We start from the raw sequence: 22,971 nt of genomic DNA, 5'->3' as shown, positions 1-22,971 counted from the left end.
CAAGCTGGAGTTTGGATTTCTCTATAGAGCTAGACTCGTCTCAGTTCAGCCTTCTAAACACATACTAAGAGACCCATCTTGTAGACACATGGAACACATTAGACCAGTGGTTTTCAACCTTCCTAATGCTAAAACACTTAAATTCAGTTCATGATGTGGTGACCTGTGCTTTCTGATGGTTGCTCTGAAGGGGCTGCGGCCCATAAAACAGCTAACAGAACTCAGCAGCACTGGTCCTACTTTGTAACTTGAGGCTCATTTATCAAGGTCCCCAGGGTACATTTAACTTTCTTATTATCTGTACCAGTACGGGAACTTCTGGTATATGCCTCTCTCCAAGCCAGACTTTAACTTCTATTCCTCTTTTCTGTGAACAAACACAAGAACTAGCTGTGCTGGGCTTCCGGTATTTATCACATGCCCTCTCCAAATAGGTCACAAACTCAAAAGCCTACAGGGCCATGCTTTAGCAACTACAGTGGTGAACAGATGGGCTCGGAAGAGGATCAGGCACAAAGTCCAGGATGACCGCACAGCCTTCCAGCACCAAACTTTTTCTAAAGAAACCAGGAGTCTTTGTTTTGTTTTGTCTTATTATTTGAATTTAAAAATGCAGCAGGGCGTGGTGGCGCACGCCTGTAATCCCAGCTACGTGAGAGACTGAGACAGGAGGATCTCGAGTGCAGAAGTTTGGGCAGTAGCGCGCTATGCGGATTGGGTGTCCGAACTAAGTTTAGCATCAATATGGCGACCGACCTCCTGGGAGCAGGAGACCACCAGGTTGTCTAAGGTGTGTGTGTGTGTGTGTGTGTGTGTGTGTGTGTGTGTGTGTGAGAACCGGTCCAGGTAGGAAACGGAGCAGGTCAAAACTCCTGTACTGATCAGTAGTGGGATTGTGCCAGCCTGGGGGGCAACATAGCGAGACCCCTGTCTCTTAAAAAAAAAAGAAAAATGCCTTCTAATTCTCCATCAATGCTCCTGGCCAAGTCAAGGGATGATTGATGGCTACCCGACACCCCAACTATCTGACTTTTTATGGTCATTTGCCAGAATCCCTCACGAAGCATTGCCAGCTCACAGGACTCTGGAAACACAGCACAGAGAACCTGGATGTGGACGAAGAAACCTTCTGTCCAGTCACCTTTCTCCAACGGGTCAAAGGACCAGGTGGCTCTGCAGCGTCATTGGCAGGTAGGACAATCCTGAAGCTTGACTAAAGTCTCCCTTGGGAATCCCCACTGGGTACACACCACATAAGCAGCCAACTCGCTTTCCCTGTGCCAACTTCCTTTCCGCCACTGACCACTCCCTGGAGCCCCTCCCCCATCCAACTTGTGAAATTGGGACAGGAGACTCCAACCATCTGTTCTAAACCCTGCCTAAAGGTCAATTCCTTTAGAACTCTTCTCTGACCCAAGGCAAATCCTCGAATTTAAAAAAATGGGGGGCAGAGGTGGATTTAAACGACTTGACTCACTGAAATGGTTATCAGGAATTCCTGAAGGCCATATTCCTTAAAGGATTCCACTCCTGTGTCCTGCCAACCGCAGCCTTACCAAAACGCAGAGGACAAGCCACACACCCAACACATGGACACTGACCCCAAATATCCCTACACAGATCATTCCAGATATTATTTTCCTGACCTACTGAAGCAATGCAGACGTGAGTTGTATCAAGGTAGCCGCTGCTGCCATGCAAGCTGTCTTAAGAATAATTGCATTACGTTTTACTGATTTTGTGTATGTATGTACAGAAGGGCTGTGGAGGTCAGGCCACCTGCAGGAGTTGGCTCTCTCCTATCACAAGTCCAAGGCTTCAAACTCAGGTTGTCAGGCCTGCAACAGACACATTTACTCTCTGGGAAATTTTAGTAGCCCAAGAGTAAACTTTTCAATAAGTAGGAATACATTTTAAAATTTACCAATTACTACGTATGAATGATGATGTTTACACAAGGTTGATGTCAAAGGCTGATCCATACCAGGCTACGTACATGACCAACTACAGCATTTCATGACAGCCTTGCTGCCAAGGTCACTGTAATCCTCCGGGACTCATCGTCATCCCTGAAATGTCCTATGGCACATGCCAGTGCATATTGGTCCACGTGAGACATTTTGGGAGTGTAGCTTCCATTTTATAACCCCTTGGGTTTAACCGTTTGAATCTAAAAACACAGTTCAATTACAAGTTCAGCATCAGGGTGGGCAGCCAGGGGACCAGGGTTCAATTCCCAGCATCCACATGATAACTCACAACCACGTGTAATTGCAGGTGTGAGAGACCCAATGCCCTCTTCTGGCTACCGCAGGCACGTGTGCTGCATAGACAGACATGCAGGCAAAAACATCCATACATGTAGCTTTTTTTCTCCTAAGTATATTTAAAAAAAAAAAATAGAAAAAAGAAAAAGGAAAAATAGAAACCCACACTGGCCCTATTGATGCTACCTACAAGTACTTCCCCCGGATGCCGTTAAGAGTTTGTAATGGAATCTGGTTTTGTCTGTTGGTGCCAACACTAACCAACCATCATCCCCAACTCAAAGAACAGAAAAAACGAAACAAATTTGACAGTTCCAGGAGTACGTTTTAAAAAATTATCTTTATTTAGGTTTTTCTGATTCAGCACATGTATTAAAGACTGATCAACATAAAGTAAATAAGACATTAACTGGACGTCTTACATCTCTCTAAACTCCAACAGAGAATGTCAGGATGGCCACCGTTACCTGAACTCCAAGCTAGGTAAGCTGTAGATGAGCCTACACACCACACAGAGCACACGGATATGCAGAGGCAGAGGGCATGGTGGCATCTGGCTCTCCCCTCTTCCTTGTCGACATCTGCCCAAGTGACAGTCGGCTTTCTTTCCAAACAGAGTCCCAAATAAAGTCCGTGGAGACATCTCAGGGTCCATCTGAGCAGACGTTCTTCCAAAGGAATGCGTTCCAGCCTGTGCTGCCTGCAACCTTGTGGTTTTTTTGTTGTTTTTTTGTTTTTTTTTTTGTTTTTTACCAGAATGAAGTTCAGATCAGGATGCACAATACAATCTGATGCTGGTGAGGACCAAGTCAGACGGCAAAGCTGAGCAGTAACCCAAGTTAAGGCATGAATGCACACACGCACACGTGCACACACACAGCACCCATGCTAGCACGCACAGAGGATCCCGTTGATCACTCCAGAAGAGGTGACCTGGTGTGACCAGTAATCACAACTGCTGAGCATTCTGGGAAATGCTCCCCAACACATTAGGCTAACACATTTGTAATAAAAAATTTAGAAAGAGAGAGAAATTAAAACTTAAACAAACAAACGAACAAACAAACAAAAAAAAACCCCTAAGCATCTTTTAGTCTCTCACAATGGCTCCCAGGAAGAACCATGGAGCAGCATCAATGGCTGGCTCTTTAATAATTTGGAAACAGGAGGTTTACTATGCATGTCTTTGGTAGGCATCGCTACAAGCTCTCAGCACGGGTTAACTGATTAGACAAGTACTAGACAGAAGATCAAGTCACAAAGAAAACTTCCTTCTGTAGCTTAAAAAATAAACTTTCTGAAACACGCAACGGCCATGCTTCCTCCCGTTTTCCTGGTCAATCTCTACAAGCAGGGGACAGGCTCATGTCTACTTAACAATGGGGGATACAGTTTTCCTACAACTGAAGGATCAACACAAATTCACATTATCAATTATTTCTGGTTTGAATCAGAAGCCAATGATAAAAGGCACAGCAGCCTGAGCCATCAAAGCCACATTCCGGTCACCCCACGGTCATCGGTGTGTGTGTGTGGGGTGTCTCAGGATCTCAGAATCTAAAAGTCCTTCTGGGTCAACAAAGACATTTAAATAAAATCTTAAAACACTTCCGTGTCTGCCAAAGATCGAGAAATCTGTCTCGAATGCCAGCATGCTTGATGAGAGAAAGCAGTTCAGAGCCCAGAGGTGCTGTTGGGGTGCTGGGTGCGTGGACTTGGTTCTGTACAAAGGCAAGGTCACCGGGGAGCAGAACCCTGGCCCTATTAGCAGCACAGTGGTAGCCGAGGGTCTCTGTCAACAAGACAGGAAATGAAGCCACTGAAGGTACTGTTGCTCTCAACTGCTGAGGGTGGCTACTGACTGAACCTGTAGAAGCCACGCCCAGCCCACAGTCATGGGGCTCCTGTCCCTAGGGGCTCAACATCTGATTCTCTTACCTAACGCTACGTGCTTCAAAAGTGACACAATACACCCTACATTCAGATCCTCTAGTGTTTGTTCTCTTGGTTTTTAACCCCTGCAGGGACCGGGAACTGAATCGGACTGCGAAGCGCTTGTGGGAAGAGCTGGGTTTGAGGTGAACTGATGGGCCTACAGGAATCCCAGGTACACTTTATAGGTCAATGTCAAGAACCTACGTCTCAAAGGCTCCGCTCGCCATTCGCCGGTGCTTTTACACTTGTGCTTCTAGGAGGTAACTCAACTGATAAGACAGTGGAGGGAAGAACTTTCCAGAACGGACCTGTGTGCTGGAGAATAAAGCTGCTAGCCCGCAGTACTGAAATCTACAATCCCAGAAAAGATTTTGTAAACACATACCGTACTTCTCTCGAAAGGAAAAAAAAAAAATCAAGACTGTACCGTGAAGGAAGAATTTCCTCTGTCTATCCTCAGAATTTCCCTGGAATGGTCATGTACCAAGAGGGTTGGGGAGCTGGTGGAAAATGCCCGGGGTTTAGTCAGACACTGAAAAACCTAACGCCTTGACAGGAGATATCAGACTCCATCCCATGTCTGCTAACCGCACTACAGCCTACACATCACACACACTTTGTAAATAAAACTTTTATAGGCTGACAGTTTCTTCCCGGCTGCTGGAGATACAGCATTCTCAGTTTAGGGGTGGACGAGAAAGAAGAGTGAAAGTCCTATGGTTGTTCCTACTCTCAAGTTCTTAAAACGCTGTCAAACACTATTATCTGATAACACTTTTCCATTCTGTTAACTCTTAAATATGCATTCGAAGGCAAAAAAATGGCGGTTTCTAGACTGTACAATATTAATTATCTACAATGTCACCAGGGTTATGTTCCTTGTTCTCGGGAGTGTGTTCCATGAGGAGTTGCTGTTAAGAGATGGTTTGTCACAAACATGAACTCTTAAAAATTACTGATAAATTAATTTTTCAGTTCTCTGATTACAGCCAACAGAGTCACACTTCTCAGCATAAAATATACATTCTCTAGTAGTTATTTCCATCCAAGGCATATATAAATATGCAAACACAGGCAGGGGGGGCACTTGACTACTAAAGCACAAAGTAACCTCGGACAGACAGAGACGAAGGTCTACAAAAGAGCCACTTGGTGTCCCCACCCACCCCCACCCCCAGCTAAACGGAAGGATTTGTGCTGAAGGAATGGCGGATTGAGTTCAGAACCTTCTTGGTGCTCTCCTGGCTAAGTGAGCGCCCGTCAAGGCCAGAGAGCACTGCTTGCAACGCTTTAATCTGCCAAGCGCTCCTCAGCCATCATGCTAGGGTGTCTGTCGCCTACCCCTCAGACGTTATTTCCTAACAGCATTTTGCACCTGGAAAGTACCTGTTTGGACCCTCTGTCTCGGGACAACACAAAAGAATGGACAGGTTTAGCCGAGTTGGCTGTTACAATCTCACGGCCCACCTGTAGGTAGCAGGGATCTAAGCCTACATTCCAGTCAGCCATCGAGACCCTTGGTGGGAAAGCGTCTCTCCTCTCACGCTAGAGGGCGCTGGCTTAGGTGGATTAACATTTGAGAAAGGAAAATAAAAATCACATCTTAATAGGCAATAGTCCCCATCCCACGCACGTGGGGAGATACGGCTGTGTGATTTGTTTCTATAGGCTGTTTTACAAAGGACATGGTGGTCAATTTACATCAGAAAACAATCTGTAAAAAGTGTGTCTGTAGAAAGCTCTAGACTACATGTTGTGGGCACTGGTTCATCTAACTTCCAATCCTACAGTGAGTTAGGTCTGCGAAAGGTCTGAACTGTAGTGCTGAATTCTTGGTTATGTTCGGTAAACGTCACTGACCTGGAGAAGGAAGGTTTCTAAACAGCTCGGTAATTTTCCTGCAAATCCACAGAGAATAGTTATAAAAAAGATCTCCCTTCTTATTTTACAAACCTAAAAGCCAAGAAAAAAAGCAGCCCTGGGGCCCCCCCGAGGGGGGGGTTGGGGGGGTAGGGTTTGCACACCGCTGCTCATTACCAGATACCAGACAGCAACGTTCCAGCCAGGGAATGACAGACACGGAGATTCAAGTAAAACACTGGTGGAGAAAGTCGTCTGGTTAGTGTTGCGGACCCGCAACCTCGGCTGCGTTTCCGACGAACATTCACGACACGATGAGGAGGGAAAGGTAGATAGGTAACCTCAACGCAAACGCGTCAGATCCAAGTACGCCGGGAGAGGAGAAGCCTTTGGCGTTGAGAAGGTGGCTCCATCAGACGAGTCCCAACTGGAGATTCTGACTAAGCTCATGCATTAAGGCTGGGAGGAGGGGTGCACCGGATGCTGGGGCTGTGTGGGGGCGGGCTGTGTGGGGGCTGCCGAGGGGACCGCGGGCTGCATGGGAGGTGGTGGCGGCGGTGGAGGTGGTTGGACCGGGCTCTGTGTGTTGGGAGACGGAGGCGGCGTAGGCCGTTTAAACTTGTCAGGGCTGCTGCTTCTCCGTGGTGATGGCCTCTGCGGGGAAGACAGGGACACTGGGTCAGTTCTGACAAGGCATGAATCAGAGAGGGGAACTCACCCCGACACGGATAAGAGAGCCACAGGGCTCCTTCTCTGTCATCGGTGGTTTCTGAACTAGCAGGGGAAAGGAGGTTGTGTTCACACCCAAGCCTCTGAGGACGGAACACAAAATGAAAATGTATCCTTCACAGCCAATGATGATGATAAGTGATGTCACATTATCCCTACCAGTGTGTCCCCAATCTCCTCCATCATTCAGCTTGCCCTTCATTCTGAGGAAATATGATACGACGTTTTCTACCTTGACACCAGGTCCTTTGAACTTCAAGATTTACATGGGCACCCCAAGGAACGTCACGGAGCAAGGCTCTTCTGTGAGAACCGTTCTCCGTCCTTATTTCTACTCTTGCACGTCTTCCTGTTCTCTCAGCCAACGGCATGGTCAAGTGTGCATGGCAACCCTTCTGAGGGGACTTCTATGTATTTGTGTGTATGGGTATTTTGCCTGGCACAGATAATTGTATGTACCCTGTGCATGCCTGATGGGTTGGATGCCCTGGAACTGGAGTTACATGCGGTTATGAGCCATCATGTAGGTGTTGGAAACTGAGCCCGGGTTTCCTAGAGGACCACACAGTACTCTTATCGCTGAGCCATCTCTCCAGTCTCCCTGAGGAGACCTTGAGAGCTGGATGCCCTTGGCCCTCCTGGATTCAGGAGAGGAAATCAGGGATGGAAATAGAAGCCAAGGTTACTCTTAGGAAGGTCTACCAAGGAAAACTGAGCTGCAAAGGCAATTTTCAGATGCTATGGAAATCCCTGGTAATGCTTTATGGCAAATAGCTGGCCACAGTTCAGTGAAGACACCATCCAGACTTCAAATTACATTTCCTTTTTTTTTTTTTTTTAAAGACTTATTTATTTTATGTATGTGAGTACACTGTAGCTGTACAGCTGGTTGTGAGCCTTCATGTGGTTGTTGGGAATTGAATTTTTAGGACCTCTGCTTGCTCCGGTTGGCCACGCTCGCTCCGGTGGTCGCCCCACTCCAAATTACATTTCCTAGTGGGTAATTTCTGTAAGCGAACCCGAGTCTCGAGATCCCGGGACATTCAACACCAGAACTTCACGTTAAACGCGTGGGAACACTCCATAGCTAGAAGGAGAGGGGACCCCAAGACATGAGGTGGCAACAGTAGCAATCCTCAGCTCCCCCGAGAGACCAGCTAGTACAGGGTCAGAGGTGAGGTGCTGCCCGCTCCCGACAAGGACACTTACTGTGATGCCGTGGGAGGCCCCCATGTGCTGCACGTGGAGGCCCGGAGAGTTGTAGTAGGACATTCCAGCTCGAGTCAACGACGTTGGTGGTGTGAAGCCAACCGTGTGACTTGCGTACGAAAGACCTGAAACAGAAGGGCAGCAAGGTTCAGTACTATTTGTAGCCTGACCGTCTGAGATCTTCAGCCATCTAGGGAAGAAATCCCAAAGGCAGAGGGTCTCGGGTGCGCCAAAATAAAAACAGTCAAGCAGAGGAGAGGGGTGGGCCCACTCAGTGGCATGCTGGGTAGCAAGGGGCATAAAAATATCCATCATGCACTGGGGGAGCCAAGGACAGCTAAAAAGCAAAGCAAAACAGGAAGCTAGGATGTGAACCTGGTCATATTTCATCGGAAAACCCTTTAACACTGCTGACGAGAGATGAGGATAGACAGGAATGGTCTCTCCTCAATGGTGTCTGGAAAACTGCAAATCCACACGCAAAAACCAACCAACCAAACCCTTTTATGTGACACCAGACACACGCGTCAAATGGACTATAGGGCTGAAAAGAATATTTGAGTTCAACAGTGGGTAAAACCTGCAGTGTGTAAACGATGTAACTGCTGTGTGTGTACACACGTGTCTGTGTGTTCGTGCATGCATATGTCTGTATGCACCTGTGTCTGTACGTGCATATGTGTCTGTATGTATACCTGTGTCCATGTGTGCACATGCATGTATCTTATGTTGTAAGTATATGTGTGCATGCAAACTCTGCAACCTAATTCAATATAGGATACAAAAGCCCCACACAGGCCAAGGTTCTCTGAAAGGAGCCAAGAGTTAAGGGCAGTCAACCCTCTGCCCACTGCCATGTTTGGCGGGTTTCCCATAGGAAGCCAGCCTCATTCCCATGGTGCTTTGCAGTAACACCTATCAGTCAGTGAAGTTCTTCCTGCGCGTGCATGAGGATGATGTGAGCTTTATCCCATCAACCATAGACCGCGCCAGGAACGGTCCCTGGGACTTGCTGGTCAGCAAGCCTGGCTGGATTGGCAAATTGCAGGCCAATGAGAGACACTGTTTCAAAATCCAAGTTGGATGGCTCACTCCTGAGGAATGCTTGAGGCTGTCTTCTAGCTTCCAAGTACATGTGTACCCACCCACACATGTACACATCTACACACACACAGTCGTGCACACACATCACAGACACATCACAGGCCCAGGGTAGAGTCCAACGACCCATACTTGAAATACTCAGAAGTGAAGGCTGCACTGGTCTGGGCAACACTTACAGTGCATGAACCCAGCGCCTGACATCTTGGCCTCCTAGCATCAAACGGGAAAACCCGCAAGGACAGGTAGGCTCTGGCCATGGCTTCACCCGCCTCCATGACCACAGGTTCGGGTGCTTGAATCTCAAGTCTCCAGCAGATGGTGCTGTGTGGGAAAGCTGTGGAACCCTTAAGGGGTAGGGTGGGTCTCAGAAGTAAGTAGTTAGGCCTCACTTTAATGTGAGTAGCTAGCTGCCTTAGGTTCCCCTCTCCTGTCACCCGGACAAGACAAGCTGTAGGCCACTCTCTGCCCTTTCCTTAGATTGCTTCCTGTCAGGAGTTTGGTCACAGTATTAACTAATACAGAGCTATAAAAGTGGCTGAAGTGAAAACTAATAGAAAAAGGCTTGGTTGGAAAGGGACCAGAGTCATCTTCTTTTAAGGACCTGCAGGTGGTGAGTGGCCAAGCCGTACTGGCCATTTATTGTTGCCTCGAATTATATGGAAGCTTCGCTGTCCGTTTCCATACAGATATACTGAGTAAGTACCTCCTTAGAGGACTTTCCTGTGGCCTCGCACCAAATGCCGAGGACTTATCTCCAGACTTGATTACGTCAGTGGCGCTTTATGCGCGATACATTTCTTATTCCCAGTTGATTTTTTTTTTACTTGAGTTTATAAAGCGGGGCTCTGCTTCGAAACACCAGTCTCTGATACCAAGGTGGTCATTTAATGTGCTGTTTATTGATTAGCTGAGATTGGAGAGCTTGTCTTTAAATAACGGTCCGGGAGCAGGGTCCCTGCCTACTTGTGAGGAAAGTGAGGGTAAGGCTGGGGGTGGGGGGTGGTGGAAGGGTTGTCTACTGACCTGCACCAGGTCTGGCTTTGAACCCCACCACCAGGCAAAAGCAAAATGAAAAAGCACACACACATCTCACTCCTGAAAACCCAAGATGCATTTGTAAGAAAGTGACGCCTTAGCTTTAAAGAGGGTTCAAGAGATGGCTTTTGGGGCTGGAGAGAGGCTCAGCAGAGCATTCATTGCTCATGTAGGGCTGAGATCCAGCGCTCACACAGGGGTGTATAGTCTAGTTCCAGGGGACCCAAGCTCCTCTTTCCATCCTCTGAACGAATCAGGTATACATGTGACACACAGACATACATACATGCAAAGTATTCATTCACACACATTAAAAATATAAAATAATAATAATTAAAAAAGAAGTTCCTTTCATGAAACAAAAAACTCCAGCCTATTAACTAGGCTAATTTAAAAAAAAAAAAAATTTTTTTTTTTAGATCATGTTAAGCTACCAAGACTCTTCAGACTGACTATTGCTCCCCCCCCACCCCCCCACGTCTGCTGCTCTAGGCCAGCAATTCTCAACGGTGAACATCAAACCCTACGACCCTAACTCTAACCCCAGGCCTGACCCTAAAGCCAATCAATCTGGGAACGGTGCACAGGAGCAGATTCTGTGCCACGGATAAATTATTTAATCTCACTGTGTTACAGAGCCCACCATTAGCAAACAGAACCGCTGTAGCATCCTCGGAAGATGACTGCAAGACTAAATGAGTTATTAGTGTTTTTTTCTTAACCCTCTTCCTCAGGCCCTATTGACTATAATATTTTATAATCTTGGTGGTCTTATTAATTTTTATTCTTCCTTAAATCTTAATTACCATGCACCTCACCCTTTAGCCCAGGAATATGAAAATACACACACACACACACACACACACACACACACACACACACACGGAGTGAACTTCCTTGGACTTGGAAATCTGCATACAGTACACATTCAGAGCGGCTTACAGACAGGGACATCTATTTCAGAAATGTATCCATCAGGAATTTCAATGTGAGGTAACAGTGTCCCCAAACTGCTAGGGGACAACACCACTAGGCAATACTGTGACAGAAACATCACAATGCAGACAATCAGATGGCTTTTATCGGTCACACTATCTGAGCTTTGGTAACCAAGGCTCCTGACTCTCTGTCAGATCTTTACCATTCTGAAACCTCACCCCAGACTGCAGTATTTTTTCTGATCCCTTGAAAAAGACATTCCTGTAGAAATGTTGTTGCTTTTAAACAGATTACATAAGGTATTAAATTCCACCCAGCATGAGATGGCATTCGGACCCTCCTTACTCTTGACTCAAGCCTTCCTCTTACACCAGTAAGTCAGACGGTAAAATGAGACCTTTATCACGCTAGCACTGTCTTGGGGAACATGGAGGAGCAGCTGTGAGAAGTTTTTGAGATGAGACTTAAGGCCACTGGAGACTAGAGAAATGAATTCAGATCTGGGAATATCCTTTTGGCAAGAGCAAGGAACAGTGGCTTGGGTAGGAATCCAAGGTCTGTCCTTGGTCTCCTTTGCCTTAGAGAGCTCACAGTTCCAACAGATGAGTTGTCACCATGTGGGAGACTCTTTACTGTTGGCTCTGAGTGTCTCCTCGGAGGAGGCGGCAGGCTTCAGAGATTGCCCAATGGTTAGAGCACTGGCTACTCTTTTTCTCAGAAGACCTGATGTTAATCCCAGTACTCAAAGCATGGCGGCACAACCATCCTTAACTCTTGTCTTAGGGGACCCAGTGCTCCCTGCTGACCTCCCAGAACCCTGCACTCACATGGCTCGAAGATGCAAAGAAACTACCTATCCACACAACAGCAGCAGCAGCAACAACAACAACAGCAACAACAATAGATGTCACGGTAGTGCTGGCTAGATTCCAAACTAATAAAGTCAAGTCATTTCTAATACACTGTCCTAACTGTATTGGTTCTAGAACATCATGTCCCCTTCATGAACCTTAAGGGAAATCCTTGTCTTAAGTATGGCCTCAGACAAAAGGAACCACAGTCCTAAGAAAGCCTTTGCAAGGCCACCCCTACAGTGACACTTGCCAACCTGGCACCCCGCTTGTCCCTCAAGTCTATCTGCAGCTTGTTTATTCACAGGCACAGAAACAAAAGCCTCCAGACATAAGCCTTCTCCCACACCCCCCCCCCACTCCTGCCTCATGCCTCCTCCCTACTTTCTCCTCCCCCTCAGGGTGGACCACATACCCGCCCACCTACACAGGAGCCCCAAGCCCTGCTGGTGCCGAGCCTGAGACACTCAGGAGTATTTCGGGTCAGATGAAGGCAAGCATGCTGGGAAAGGCAAGGCCCCAGCTAACAAAGCCAGCAGTGGAAGACGCTAGCTGTCTTGCTTGCATAAGCAATCTACCAGGCCAGCGAGGCTTGGCTCACAAACCACTGCAAGGATCAGGAGGCAGCTCGTGCTGGGGATGTGGGGGTTGAGACACTGGTTTTGGATAAAGACGCTCAACTTGGCCTCCTCTTCGCCCTAAGACCCAGAGCTAGTAACCTGTGACTGGCTGTGCTTCTATTTTCACAAGGGAAGAAAACGATGCCCAGATTACTACTGACAGCAAAAGTGAGATTAAGGCAGTTGGAATGAAGTGAAGGAATCCATAAAAGACACACGGGAAGACATCCTGGAATCAACCCAGGGACCCTGCCCATCCCGAGACTAGTTACACACACAGTCTTCTAGAAAGGGGTTTTGAAGTCAAACTGAAGGTCCATCATCATCACCACCATCACCATCACCATCATCACCATCTGTACCTAAGGCTCAGTGAACACTGAGGAAGAGGGGGCAGACAGATAATATGAAATCCTCAAAAATAAAAGTTAAAAAGTAAAGAAAAACATTAAATAATAAATAATTAAGAAAATAAATCAAGGGTCTTTGTTGTTTAAGGTCTCCAACCAATACTCAGTACTGATGGTGACTTAGATTTAAAAATCACGAAACCACAAGAGCTAGCTAAAAAACCATCAGGGGAGCATCTAGCTAAATCTGTGTGAGGGCCTGGGTCCAATTCCCAGTGCCACACAGGCACACATTCAGTCATATACACACATACAACCCTCCCAGCCCCCCAAACAGCCCTAACCACATACACACACAGCCCCCCACAAGCACATGCACAGCCCCTTTGCAACCCCCCCCACAGCCCCCCATACATATATACAGCAACATATACACAGCTACATATACAACCACACACACACAGCCAGAGTCACACACATACACACATACACAGCCACACACACGCACACTAAACAGCTGGAAAAGAGCCACACCACGGTAGCCCGCAGACACACTCACCGGGTGATATAGGTCTGCTTGAGCTGGGAGAAGGCGTGTAAGGGATTGGGCTGGACACAGTGCGAGGTCTCAATCCTTGTGCAGACATCTCATTAAAATACCTGAAAGGAGAGAGGAGGAAGTGGTTCAAACACCCATGTTCACGTGGGCCTTCGCAGAAACCCTAGGAGTGAAGCTCTCAAGGCACAACCTAAAGTCAAAATCCTGGGAGCTGGAAAGGCTGTGCCCAGGGGACATCTCTAGTACAGACGACTCCGAAGTCACACTGCTCTGGTCTCACAAGTGTCACCATCCCCAGAGACTTGTCATAGCCACGCAACACATAAAACACCACAAGGGACCTGTCCTGGAGTCCTGCCAGTGACCTCACAAGCACACAGAAATATCTATTTGAATTGTTACTTGAAACTCAAAATCAACAGGCTCACTGATACTTAACACATTGAAGGACAAATATGCCCGAGTGCCAAGGTTTCCACAAGGCAGGCTCTGCTTCACAGGTTAGAATTTAACAGAAGACACCACTGCTGGGCACCCTGGGCGGGTCATGCCCAGCCACTCTGTGCTGAGTCTTGCTCACATCGGGCCTCAAAGGTGCTGACGTGTGATTACGGGGACCGTCGGCTTTCACTCCGCGAACCAAGCATACAGTGCTGATGCAGGAGGATTTCTGCTTGACAGACTTCCTGACAAACCATCCTCCCTGGTCTTAAGGCTAACCAGGCATGGACTTGGACCTCAGAGCACCGTTAGCCCTGGTGTTTATTCACACGAGGACTGACCCAGCCCCTTCCAAGCAGGTTAATGAAGCTTGAATGACACACAGCTCAACTAGACGCCTATCTCTGTCTCCGTCCTTTCTTTAGGACAGTCCACCATAAGAACACCAGGTGGGACCTTTCCTTATATTATACATACAGGAAGGTGGTTTAAGATCACCCCTTACAGTCTTAAGTGTCTGGTATTTTCTTTCCCCTAGATCTATCTCATTGGCTCAATTCTGGGGTGGTGAGTGCTACTTAACCAGGTACTTAGCAACTCCATGGTACCTTGAATAATTTACAAAAATAAGTAAAAGCAAGGCTGGGGATGTAGCTCAGTTGGGGAGAGTTTTTGCAGCAGCATGCTTGAAGCCCTGGGTTGTGCCTCTAGCACTCTGGTAGCACACACCTCTAATCCCAGCAATCTGGGACAGAAGCAGGAGGATCAAAACTCAAGGTTAGCTCAGGACTATAGGACAACCCCCACCCCCCGAAAAAAAAACCCACAAACCCAACAGAAATAAAGCAAACTTGTGCAGTGAACGTCAGCTCTGGAGGAAGAGGCCCATCTATCTGGAAGCCATATCTTCTAAGAGTGGCCTCTCTGAAGCCCAGCCCCAGGTGCTCTGTACTCCAGTCTGGGGCTCCCCCGAGTCTTAAAGTAGTTAGTAAAATATCTAGTGAACTGCTTTGTGTTTGGGCTGACGTTTTCAGTCAAACAGTTTTACTGAGAATGGGTAACTGTCAAGAACAGACTTAGAAGCAGGGATTACAATTTCAAAATACAGTCTTTTGAGGAAAAAGGAAAATTAAAAAAAAAACCCTTTTTAAGTGAGGGAGCAGAGAGATTTTAAAGAGGAAAACTTGTCATTCTTCTGTAACTTCTAAAGTCCCGTTTATAACTTGCCATTATTTTAAAAATTCTGTTTTCTTGAAAGCATCCAGAGAAGTGGTGGGGAGCTTTGCAGTCCTCTGGATCTACGTCTCTGAATCTATTATTTCTCTGGATCTATTATTTCTCTGGATCGATTTCTTTAGTGGACAGAGGCAGAGGGCTGTGTGGCTAGTCACACTTTATCCTCAACATACAGCACTCCTCACAGAACAGACCCCATGTGGGGGATTGAATATGCTTGGTCCAGGGAGAGATACTATTAGGTGTGGCCTTTTTGAAGGGAGTGTGTCACCGTGAGGGTGTGCTTTGAGACCCTCCTTCCAGCTTCCTGGAAGCCAGTCTTCTCCTAAATGCCTCAGGAACAGGAGGTAGAAATCTTAAGCTCCTCTAGCCCCTGGATGTTGCCATGGTCTTACCTTAATGGTAACGGACTGAACCTCTGAACCTGTTACCCAGCCCCAATTAAATGTTGTCCTATGTAAGAGTTGCCTTGGTCGTGGTGTTCATTGCAGTAAAACCCTAAGACACCCAGCTGGTGCCCTAGGTCCCACACAGTGGGTGCCCACACAGTGGGTATCCAGGTATCTTATAAGGCTCTGACTCCCTTTCAGTGAAATATGGCCACACCTGGTCAGAAATGGTCTGTGTCAGAGGAAGGCTAATTCCTTAGCTGGTGCTCAAAAAGTTCTTTGTTGTATTTGGATTTGTTAGTTATCTTAACGACTTCCTCATTACCAAGTGCTGAGGAGGACACAAGAGGGGAGGATCTGACAGAGGTACCCATGCAGAGAGCAGCTGCTCTAGTTACTGGCAGGAAGCTCATTCCAGCATAGGAGACAGAAGTGCAAGCTACAGACACAGAAAACCCATTTAGTAAAAGCAATGCGCAAAGTTTCCCAGAGTCGGAGGAAGAAAATGGCCGCGTGGATGGAAGAGGCAAGATAGAAGAACCCTAAACATCTTACAGTGAAGACCCCGAATACACGGAGCAGGAGCAGCGAACTAACACTGAGGCTAGGGTGAAGGATGATCTATGCACTGCAACAAGCAAGGGAACAAACAGGGATCTGTGAAATGCCAAGGGTTGAGGAAAAAAGGAAACATGTCAAATCCAAAAATCAATAGATAGAAATATTAAGATCAGGACAAAGTTCTAATAAAATGCAAATAATCATCAATAGTAATAACCCACAGTATTATTATTAGTAATAATAAGCAACGATAAAGTTGGCTCTTTGAAAAGTTAACTTTGACATAGCCTTATTAGCCCAACTAACCTTGAGACAGAGACCAATCAAATTCAAAGGCTCATCAGGGCATAGTGTGAAAACCTACATTCTAAAAAATTGGAACAATCTACAAGAAACGGATGCATCTTTTGAAACACACAAGACTCATCAAAATTAAAGTGAGAAGATAGAAGCAACTTAGAACTGAGAGTCCATTATAAACAACAGAGAGAGAGGCAAAGACAGAGACAGACAGACACCGTCTAGGCCCAGAGGGACTAACTGCTGAGTTCTGTCAGACCTCCAAAGAGAGGTGGGTGACACCAAACTTCTTCAAACTCTAAAAATAGGAAGAAGAAAACAGCCACATTCATTTAACACAGCCACCATTCCCGATACCAAGCCAGATAGGGACCCCACAACAACAGGCAAATTAGAGGACCATCTCTCAGCTAGACACGGATACAGAAACCTCACTAAATGAACTTGCAATTGGAATCAACTAAACATAAAAAAGACCGTTTGCTCTGAGCTAGTCAGTTTCATTTTAGGAATGCAGGGATGGTTCGAGACATTCCTGCCAACAAATTCATATCGGCAGACTCTTGCATCTGCATTTCCACAGATACAGAGGGAATTTAATGGAGTCCAGCATCCTTTCATGCTAAAAGCCCTGAAGGGACTGTGGAAGAGTCCCTTCATAAAAAACGGCATGTACAGCAAACTGAAGGGGCAAGTCTCAAAGCATCGGCCCCCACAGCTGGCATGGGACAGCGATACCCATCTTCTCCACACTTACCCAGGATGTCTGGGATCTCATGGAGGCATTTCCTCAACTGAAGCTCCTTTCTCTGTGATAACTCAGCTGTGTCAAGTTGACACAGAAATAGCCAGTACAATGCTCATTTGCACACATGGCACACATTAGAAAGGATCCCGAAGACTCTTCAATCAGATCGGTAACAAGGTGCAAACTCAACATCTAAAACGTCAGATTTTCTATATACCAAACACTGACCTTGGCAAGAAATAAATCATTCTAACTTAGTAAGTAAGAGACCTTACGATGATAAACTTAAAAACGCCAAGGCAGGGGAAAATTGAAAAAGACCTTGAGATGGAAAAAGCTCCCATCAGCATGGATAACTAGTATTACAAGAACAATGGCAGTCCCCATTACAGTTCCAAGGGCAATCTTCACAGACATAGGAGGGAAAAAAAAAATCCTAAAATTGATACCGAGACACAAATAACTCCAGACAGCCAAAGCAATCCTGAGCAGAAAGAACAGGGTTCAAAGCGTCCCGGTGTCTGATTTAAGCTATACTCCAGAGCCCCAGTAATAAAAACAGCACGGCACAGCCAAAAAATAGGAGATGCGGAATTAATCCATACGGCTCCCCAACTGTTGGAAAAAAGAAAAGCATGCGGAGAATGGATGGCATCCCTGACAAACGGCCCTGAGCCCCAGGCAGAATGGAAAATTGTACAGAGATCATCTCAAAAGGGATTGAAGACTCTGATGTGAGGCCCGCAAGCTTGAGGCCGCTAGGGGCAAAGGCTTTCTGAAGATAACTCTAATAGCTCGGGAAATCATACCAAGAACCGACAGATGGCACTGTATGAAATGAAGAAGCAAAGGAAATAGTAAATGCTGAAAACAAGTTGCTCCCAACCTTCCTAATGTGATGACCTTAAATACAGCTTCTCATGTTGTACTGACCCCCCCCAACCATAGTTATTTTGTTGCCTTTTCATAACTGTAATTTTGCCATTATGAATCATAATGTGAACCATATTATGAATCTGATATGCAGGGGATCTGATGTGTGAGCCTGATGGGGGTCATGACCCACAGGTTGAGAACCACTGCTGAAGAGGCAGCCCACAGAATGGCAGAGAATCTTTTTGTGGGCTACAGACTGGACAGGTGGTTAATAAGATGCAGAATATATAAAGCCCTTATATAAATGTAGCCTCATAGCTTTAGCCAGAGCACCGAGAAGGTCAGAGCAGAAATGTGTGGCCTGGCTCCCTTCCTTGGGTCTTAAAGCTCATAGGAACCCAAACAGAGGTGGTAGTAGGCTTTTTAAAAAGTCAGTACTAAAATACCAAACAAGTCCATCAATAAATGAGTAAACAAGATGAACGGCAAACAGGACGGATATGGGGCACAAGCACTTGGGATGTAGAGGTAGGTGGATCGCTGTGAGTTCCAGGACAGGCAGGGCAGCAAAGTGAGCACTTATTCTAAAACAACTTAATAGAAAAAAAGAAAAGAAAGTTAAAAGTGTAAACCATCAATAAACTTATGGGGAAAAAAAAGTTCAACATCCTTAAGTATCAGGGAAATGCCAGTCAAAACTATACTGAGAGCCCCCCTCTGGTCTGAATGGCAGTTATAAAAGACACAGGGAGCAAACGTCGGTGGGGGTGTGAATAAAAAGAAGCCTTCTCATGCTGCTGTGGAAAGAGAGAGAATCAGCCTGGCCACCATCGACATCAGTATGGAGGTTTCTAGAAAAAAAACAAAACTGGAAACGTCGTATGACTCAGATATGCCAAGTCTCAGTTGTAAGACACCAGAGGGCTTTAAGCCACATAATTACAGACACCTGTACAACTATGTTGTTAAGGGTCTACTCTAACCAGCTGAGCTGTGGGTTGTGCATGGTCTGTCCACGAGGGAAATGTGGCGTGCGTGTGCAACGGAGCTTACACAGCTGAAAACAAGACAGGAACGATGCTATTTGCTGGAAACTGAAGTGAGCAAACGGAGCCAGACTCAGAGACCCATATCACATCTTCTCACGTTTGTGGATTCTAGATTTTTTTTGGCAGATATGTAAAGCCATTTACACGCACACACTCAGCATGAAATCAGAAGGGAGGCTGAGGGATGGAAAGACGACTGATCAGGTGGAAGAAAGGGGAGAAAGGAAGGGATGCAGGTGAGCACGGTCGGTCGACGCACACAATGTACTTCAGAGGGATGGTCTATGAGACCCAGGACTATGTCAGGAAAAACAAAACAAAACAATAACAACCACCCCCACCCCCACCCAGCAAACCCAGCCACTGCTCTGTAATTCCTACAGCCTGGAGTCTTTCTGATCAGGATTGTGAAGAGAAGAGATATTTCCAAAGAAAATCGATGCATATGAGCTAAATAGTAAACTCAGTGGGGTTTAAGACAAATAATGGGGGGGGTGCAGCTGGCAAGAAGGAGGGAGAGTTGAGAGTCATAGATAAGAAAATGACCTAAATTCAATATATTCACCTTTGAAATTATCAGGGAATTTATTTGTCAAAGCTTGGGAAGTTTATTGAAAAATGAGGTAACATTAAAAAGCAAAACAAAACAAAAAACCTTAAAGGGGGGGGGCAAAAAAAATCACTGAAATATTTGCAATTGGGGGAAAATCCTGCTAAATGTGCCTGTGATGTGTGCATCCAAGTATGTGAGCTTATTTATTCCCTCCCGTTACTAGAAACAGGGGCGGCAGCAAATATAGTTCTCTAGTATTTCTGCTCACATTCCTTTAAACATCTGTGTTAAAAATTTAAAAGCAAAACAAATGCCAGCTCTTCCCCTCTGGTGCAAGCAGGGTATTCAATCTTGCGCATACCCTCCCGTGGGCATGTGCGCTAACTTGAAGTTCTTCACCACAGTCCCAGTGATAGTTAAGCTTTCCCCTTCTAGAACATATACATTTTAACTTAAGTGTGTGGCTGTCCTGCCTGCCAGGATGCCTGTATACCACAAACATGCTGGCTGTCTGGCCCAAGGCAAAAAGAGGGCACTGGACCTCCTGGGACTAGAGTCATAGAGATGGTGTCTGTGGGGGGCGGGGACAGGGTGGGGGCAGGGCGCGGGTACCAACCTCTCATCATCCATCTCCAGGCTGGACTCGCTCTCCGAGAGCTGGCGACACAGCGCTTCCCTCCTCTCCATCTCCCTCTGGAGCTTCCGCTGTAGCCGCAGGTTCTCTTCCCTCATGTGCCGCTCCTCCTCCAAGTACTGGGCCATCTTCTCCGAGTCTGGAAAACCAGAGCTTGCCATTAAAACCGTGCTCCAAGCAATCATTACCCCACACTGGGGTGGCCTTGCCCTACCATGGGAGACCTGGGTTTAAAATTAAGCCTAAGTTTCAAGGTTTACAGTCGAGTTAGATTAACTACAACTTAGTAAACAATCTAAGGGCCTGCTGGGAGAGGTGTTCCCACCCTGTTCCCTCTCGTTCACAGGACAGGGGCTCCAGGCGCATACATGACATAGCTGGAGTTGAGTTTCATTGACTGCCTTGTCAGACTTCCTTCTCCACTGTGGGAGCGGGGAGAGGGAACCCAGTTAGGGAGATAGATTGGCCCACTGGTTTCCCTCTAGAAAACAGACCTAATTCCTGTCTAATCTAAACAGACCATGGGGGTTGGGGGACTTGCCACCCTCATTAGCACATCCTCCACGCTCAGTGGAGCAACTCTCACTCGTGTGCCAGCTTCAGCTACAGGTAACAGTCTTGTAAAATAGAACGTTACACAGTCAACAAAACCCCTTTCCCACCGAGTGTACGTAAGCCTCGTGTGTGTGTGTGTGTGTGTGTGTGTGTGCGTGTGCATACAACCTCTGGGAACAACTTCACTCATATGGGTCTGGGGATCAAACTCAGGTCTTTGGGCTTAGCGGCAAGCCTCTTTACTCACTGAGCCATCCTGCCTGCCCAGTGACTTCTGATGACCATGACACTAGTGTACAACACCCGGGGAGGCAAGAGGACCTCCGTTCCTTCGAGCTGAGACGACAGCGGCTAGGAATGGAAGACCCCCTCCTGAACAGTAGTCGTAACCACTGAACCGTCTCTTCAACCTGAACCCTATTTCAGAAATTACAATGCTCAGACTATTAAACCCGACTACGTAGACTAAACACTACATCTCTCAGCTGTTCTGAACGCGGTCTGGAGACTCCCACTGCCTAATCCACATGCAAAGTCTTTTTACTTGAAGTGATTGGGGGTGGGAGTCACTTACACAGCTTGATTTTCAAATGAACAGCTTAAAATCAGTCTCCCCAAGAATGTTTGTATGCACGATTTCTAACCGAGCTCAACAGAGAGCAACGGGTGGCCCTGGGCATCATGACTGCTGCTCAGAGCGAGATGGCGAAGACAGAGCAAAAGTTCCCAGAGCTGAAGATTCCCAAGGCTCCAAGAACAGAAATTTAAGAGGAAGCATTGTATTTTCAGAAGAAACTGCCATTCGGGGTGGGCATGAGATACATGTCTGTATTCCCAGCACCTGGGGGTGGGTTAAGGTAGGGGTGCTAAGAATTTGAAGTCAGCCTTGACAAAAATACACACCATACAAGGAGAGGGTAAGTCGTTAGCATATGGGGACTCAGCAGAGGAATGCTGAGATAAGAATGCTTTGAGATAAGAAAGTCACACCAGGTAGGTCTTCCTGTCAATACAGCAATTTATCTCAGATATGCCAGCAGGGCCCAGTGCACCCACAGTGTCAGGACCCAAGGCCTCCCTTGGGCGCCCTCTGCTGGGACACTGTGTGACCTTCTTCTCTCACACAGCTCTCTGGATCTCAGAGATTATCACCCTTATATTCTGCTACCTCCTGAAATGTAATGGAAGGTGAGGGTGGCGCCAAACCAGCTTCAGAGCTCTCACAAGCAGGCTGTTCCCTGTCCCCTTCCCAGGTACAGACCACATGGGGACTGAGCCCCAAGGCAGAGCCAAAGGCTCAACTCAAACTGAGAAGTCTAGAGAAGTTCTAGTCAGGGCTGAAGGCTGAGGGGCTTAACTGCCACAGCTATACCCAAGGAGGACCAAGCCACGTGATACACAGAGTTGGAGAGCCAGGGAAGACGGGATGAATCCTTAACACAGCCTAAGCCAGAGACCGCTTGAGGGGTTGAATGTCCCTATCACAGGGTCGCTGAAGACAGTCAGAAAGTGGATATTTACATGAAGATCCCTAACAGCAGTAAAATTATAGTTATGAAGTAGCAACCAAAAGAATTTATTGGTTGGGGGGGTGGTCACAACAGCATGAGGAAGTGTATTAAAGGGTCACAGCATTAGGAAGGCTGAGAATCACTGCTTTAAGCCTTATGAAAACCAGCTGACCAATGCTGACAGCTTCTTTGAACCAGGCTTTTTTGTCCTGAGGGGGTGGGGGTGGGGGTATCACACTAGCATTCACAGATGTCTTCAGGGAGATCTGCAGGCCTTTCAAAGACCATGCACTGAGTGCCAAGGGATAGGGATAAAGCGCCCTTCCCTTCCCTCAGCGCCTCCCAGCCAAGCACAAATGAGGAAGGAGAAAGGGGAGCTGGCTGGCCTGGGAAGAGGTGCAAACCAAGCTGCCTACCCAGCCCAAAACGAACTGGCCCTCCAGAACATTCTGAGCTAGCTCATCTGGTTTCGTGGAGCATCTAGAGGCGGTCATCTGAGACATACCTCCAGATTACTTGGATTAAAAATAAAAAAAGAACATTTCAGAGGACTACAGTGTAGTCCTCAAAGGCCTGAGAGAACCACCCAGTGCCGCAGCTACAGGGTACCTGCCGACCCAACCCAACAAAGACAAAAGGGCTTTTGCAGGTGTGATTATG

General features: G+C 46.9%; 1 protein-coding gene and 1 pseudogene across 3 annotated transcripts in view; one reads left to right on the top strand and one right to left on the bottom strand.

Annotated features, from left to right (window-relative positions):
* The first annotated feature begins 615 nt into the window (after positions 1–615).
* On the top strand, positions 616–936 carry LOC147002668 (signal recognition particle RNA; annotated as a pseudogene).
* Positions 937–2,588: 1,652 nt separating this feature from the next.
* The window catches only part of Ccdc6 (coiled-coil domain containing 6), a 95,497-nt gene continuing 75,114 nt past the window's right edge, over positions 2,589–22,971 (bottom strand). For 2 of the 3 annotated variants that reach the window (XM_021174832.3, XM_021174833.3), the window contains exons 6-9: positions 20,228–20,384; positions 13,459–13,559; positions 8,001–8,125; positions 2,589–6,716 (exon numbers count right to left, since the gene is read on the bottom strand). In XM_021174832.3, coding sequence (XP_021030491.1) covers positions 6,516–6,716; positions 8,001–8,125; positions 13,459–13,559; positions 20,228–20,384 — 584 coding nt within the window. In that variant the 3' untranslated portion in view covers positions 2,589–6,515. Of the gene's footprint in view, positions 6,717–7,637; positions 7,879–8,000; positions 8,126–13,458; positions 13,560–20,227; positions 20,385–22,971 lie in introns of those variants that run through there. The other variant, XM_029482560.2, reaches the window with a different exon arrangement.

This window comes from Mus caroli, unplaced genomic scaffold, assembly GCF_978045245.1.
Source record: "Mus caroli unplaced genomic scaffold, Mus_caroli_1 scaffold_9, whole genome shotgun sequence".
In the NCBI taxonomy this organism is placed as follows: Eukaryota; Metazoa; Chordata; class Mammalia; order Rodentia; family Muridae; genus Mus; species Mus caroli.
This window is presented reverse-complemented; position numbering and strand designations above follow the sequence as displayed.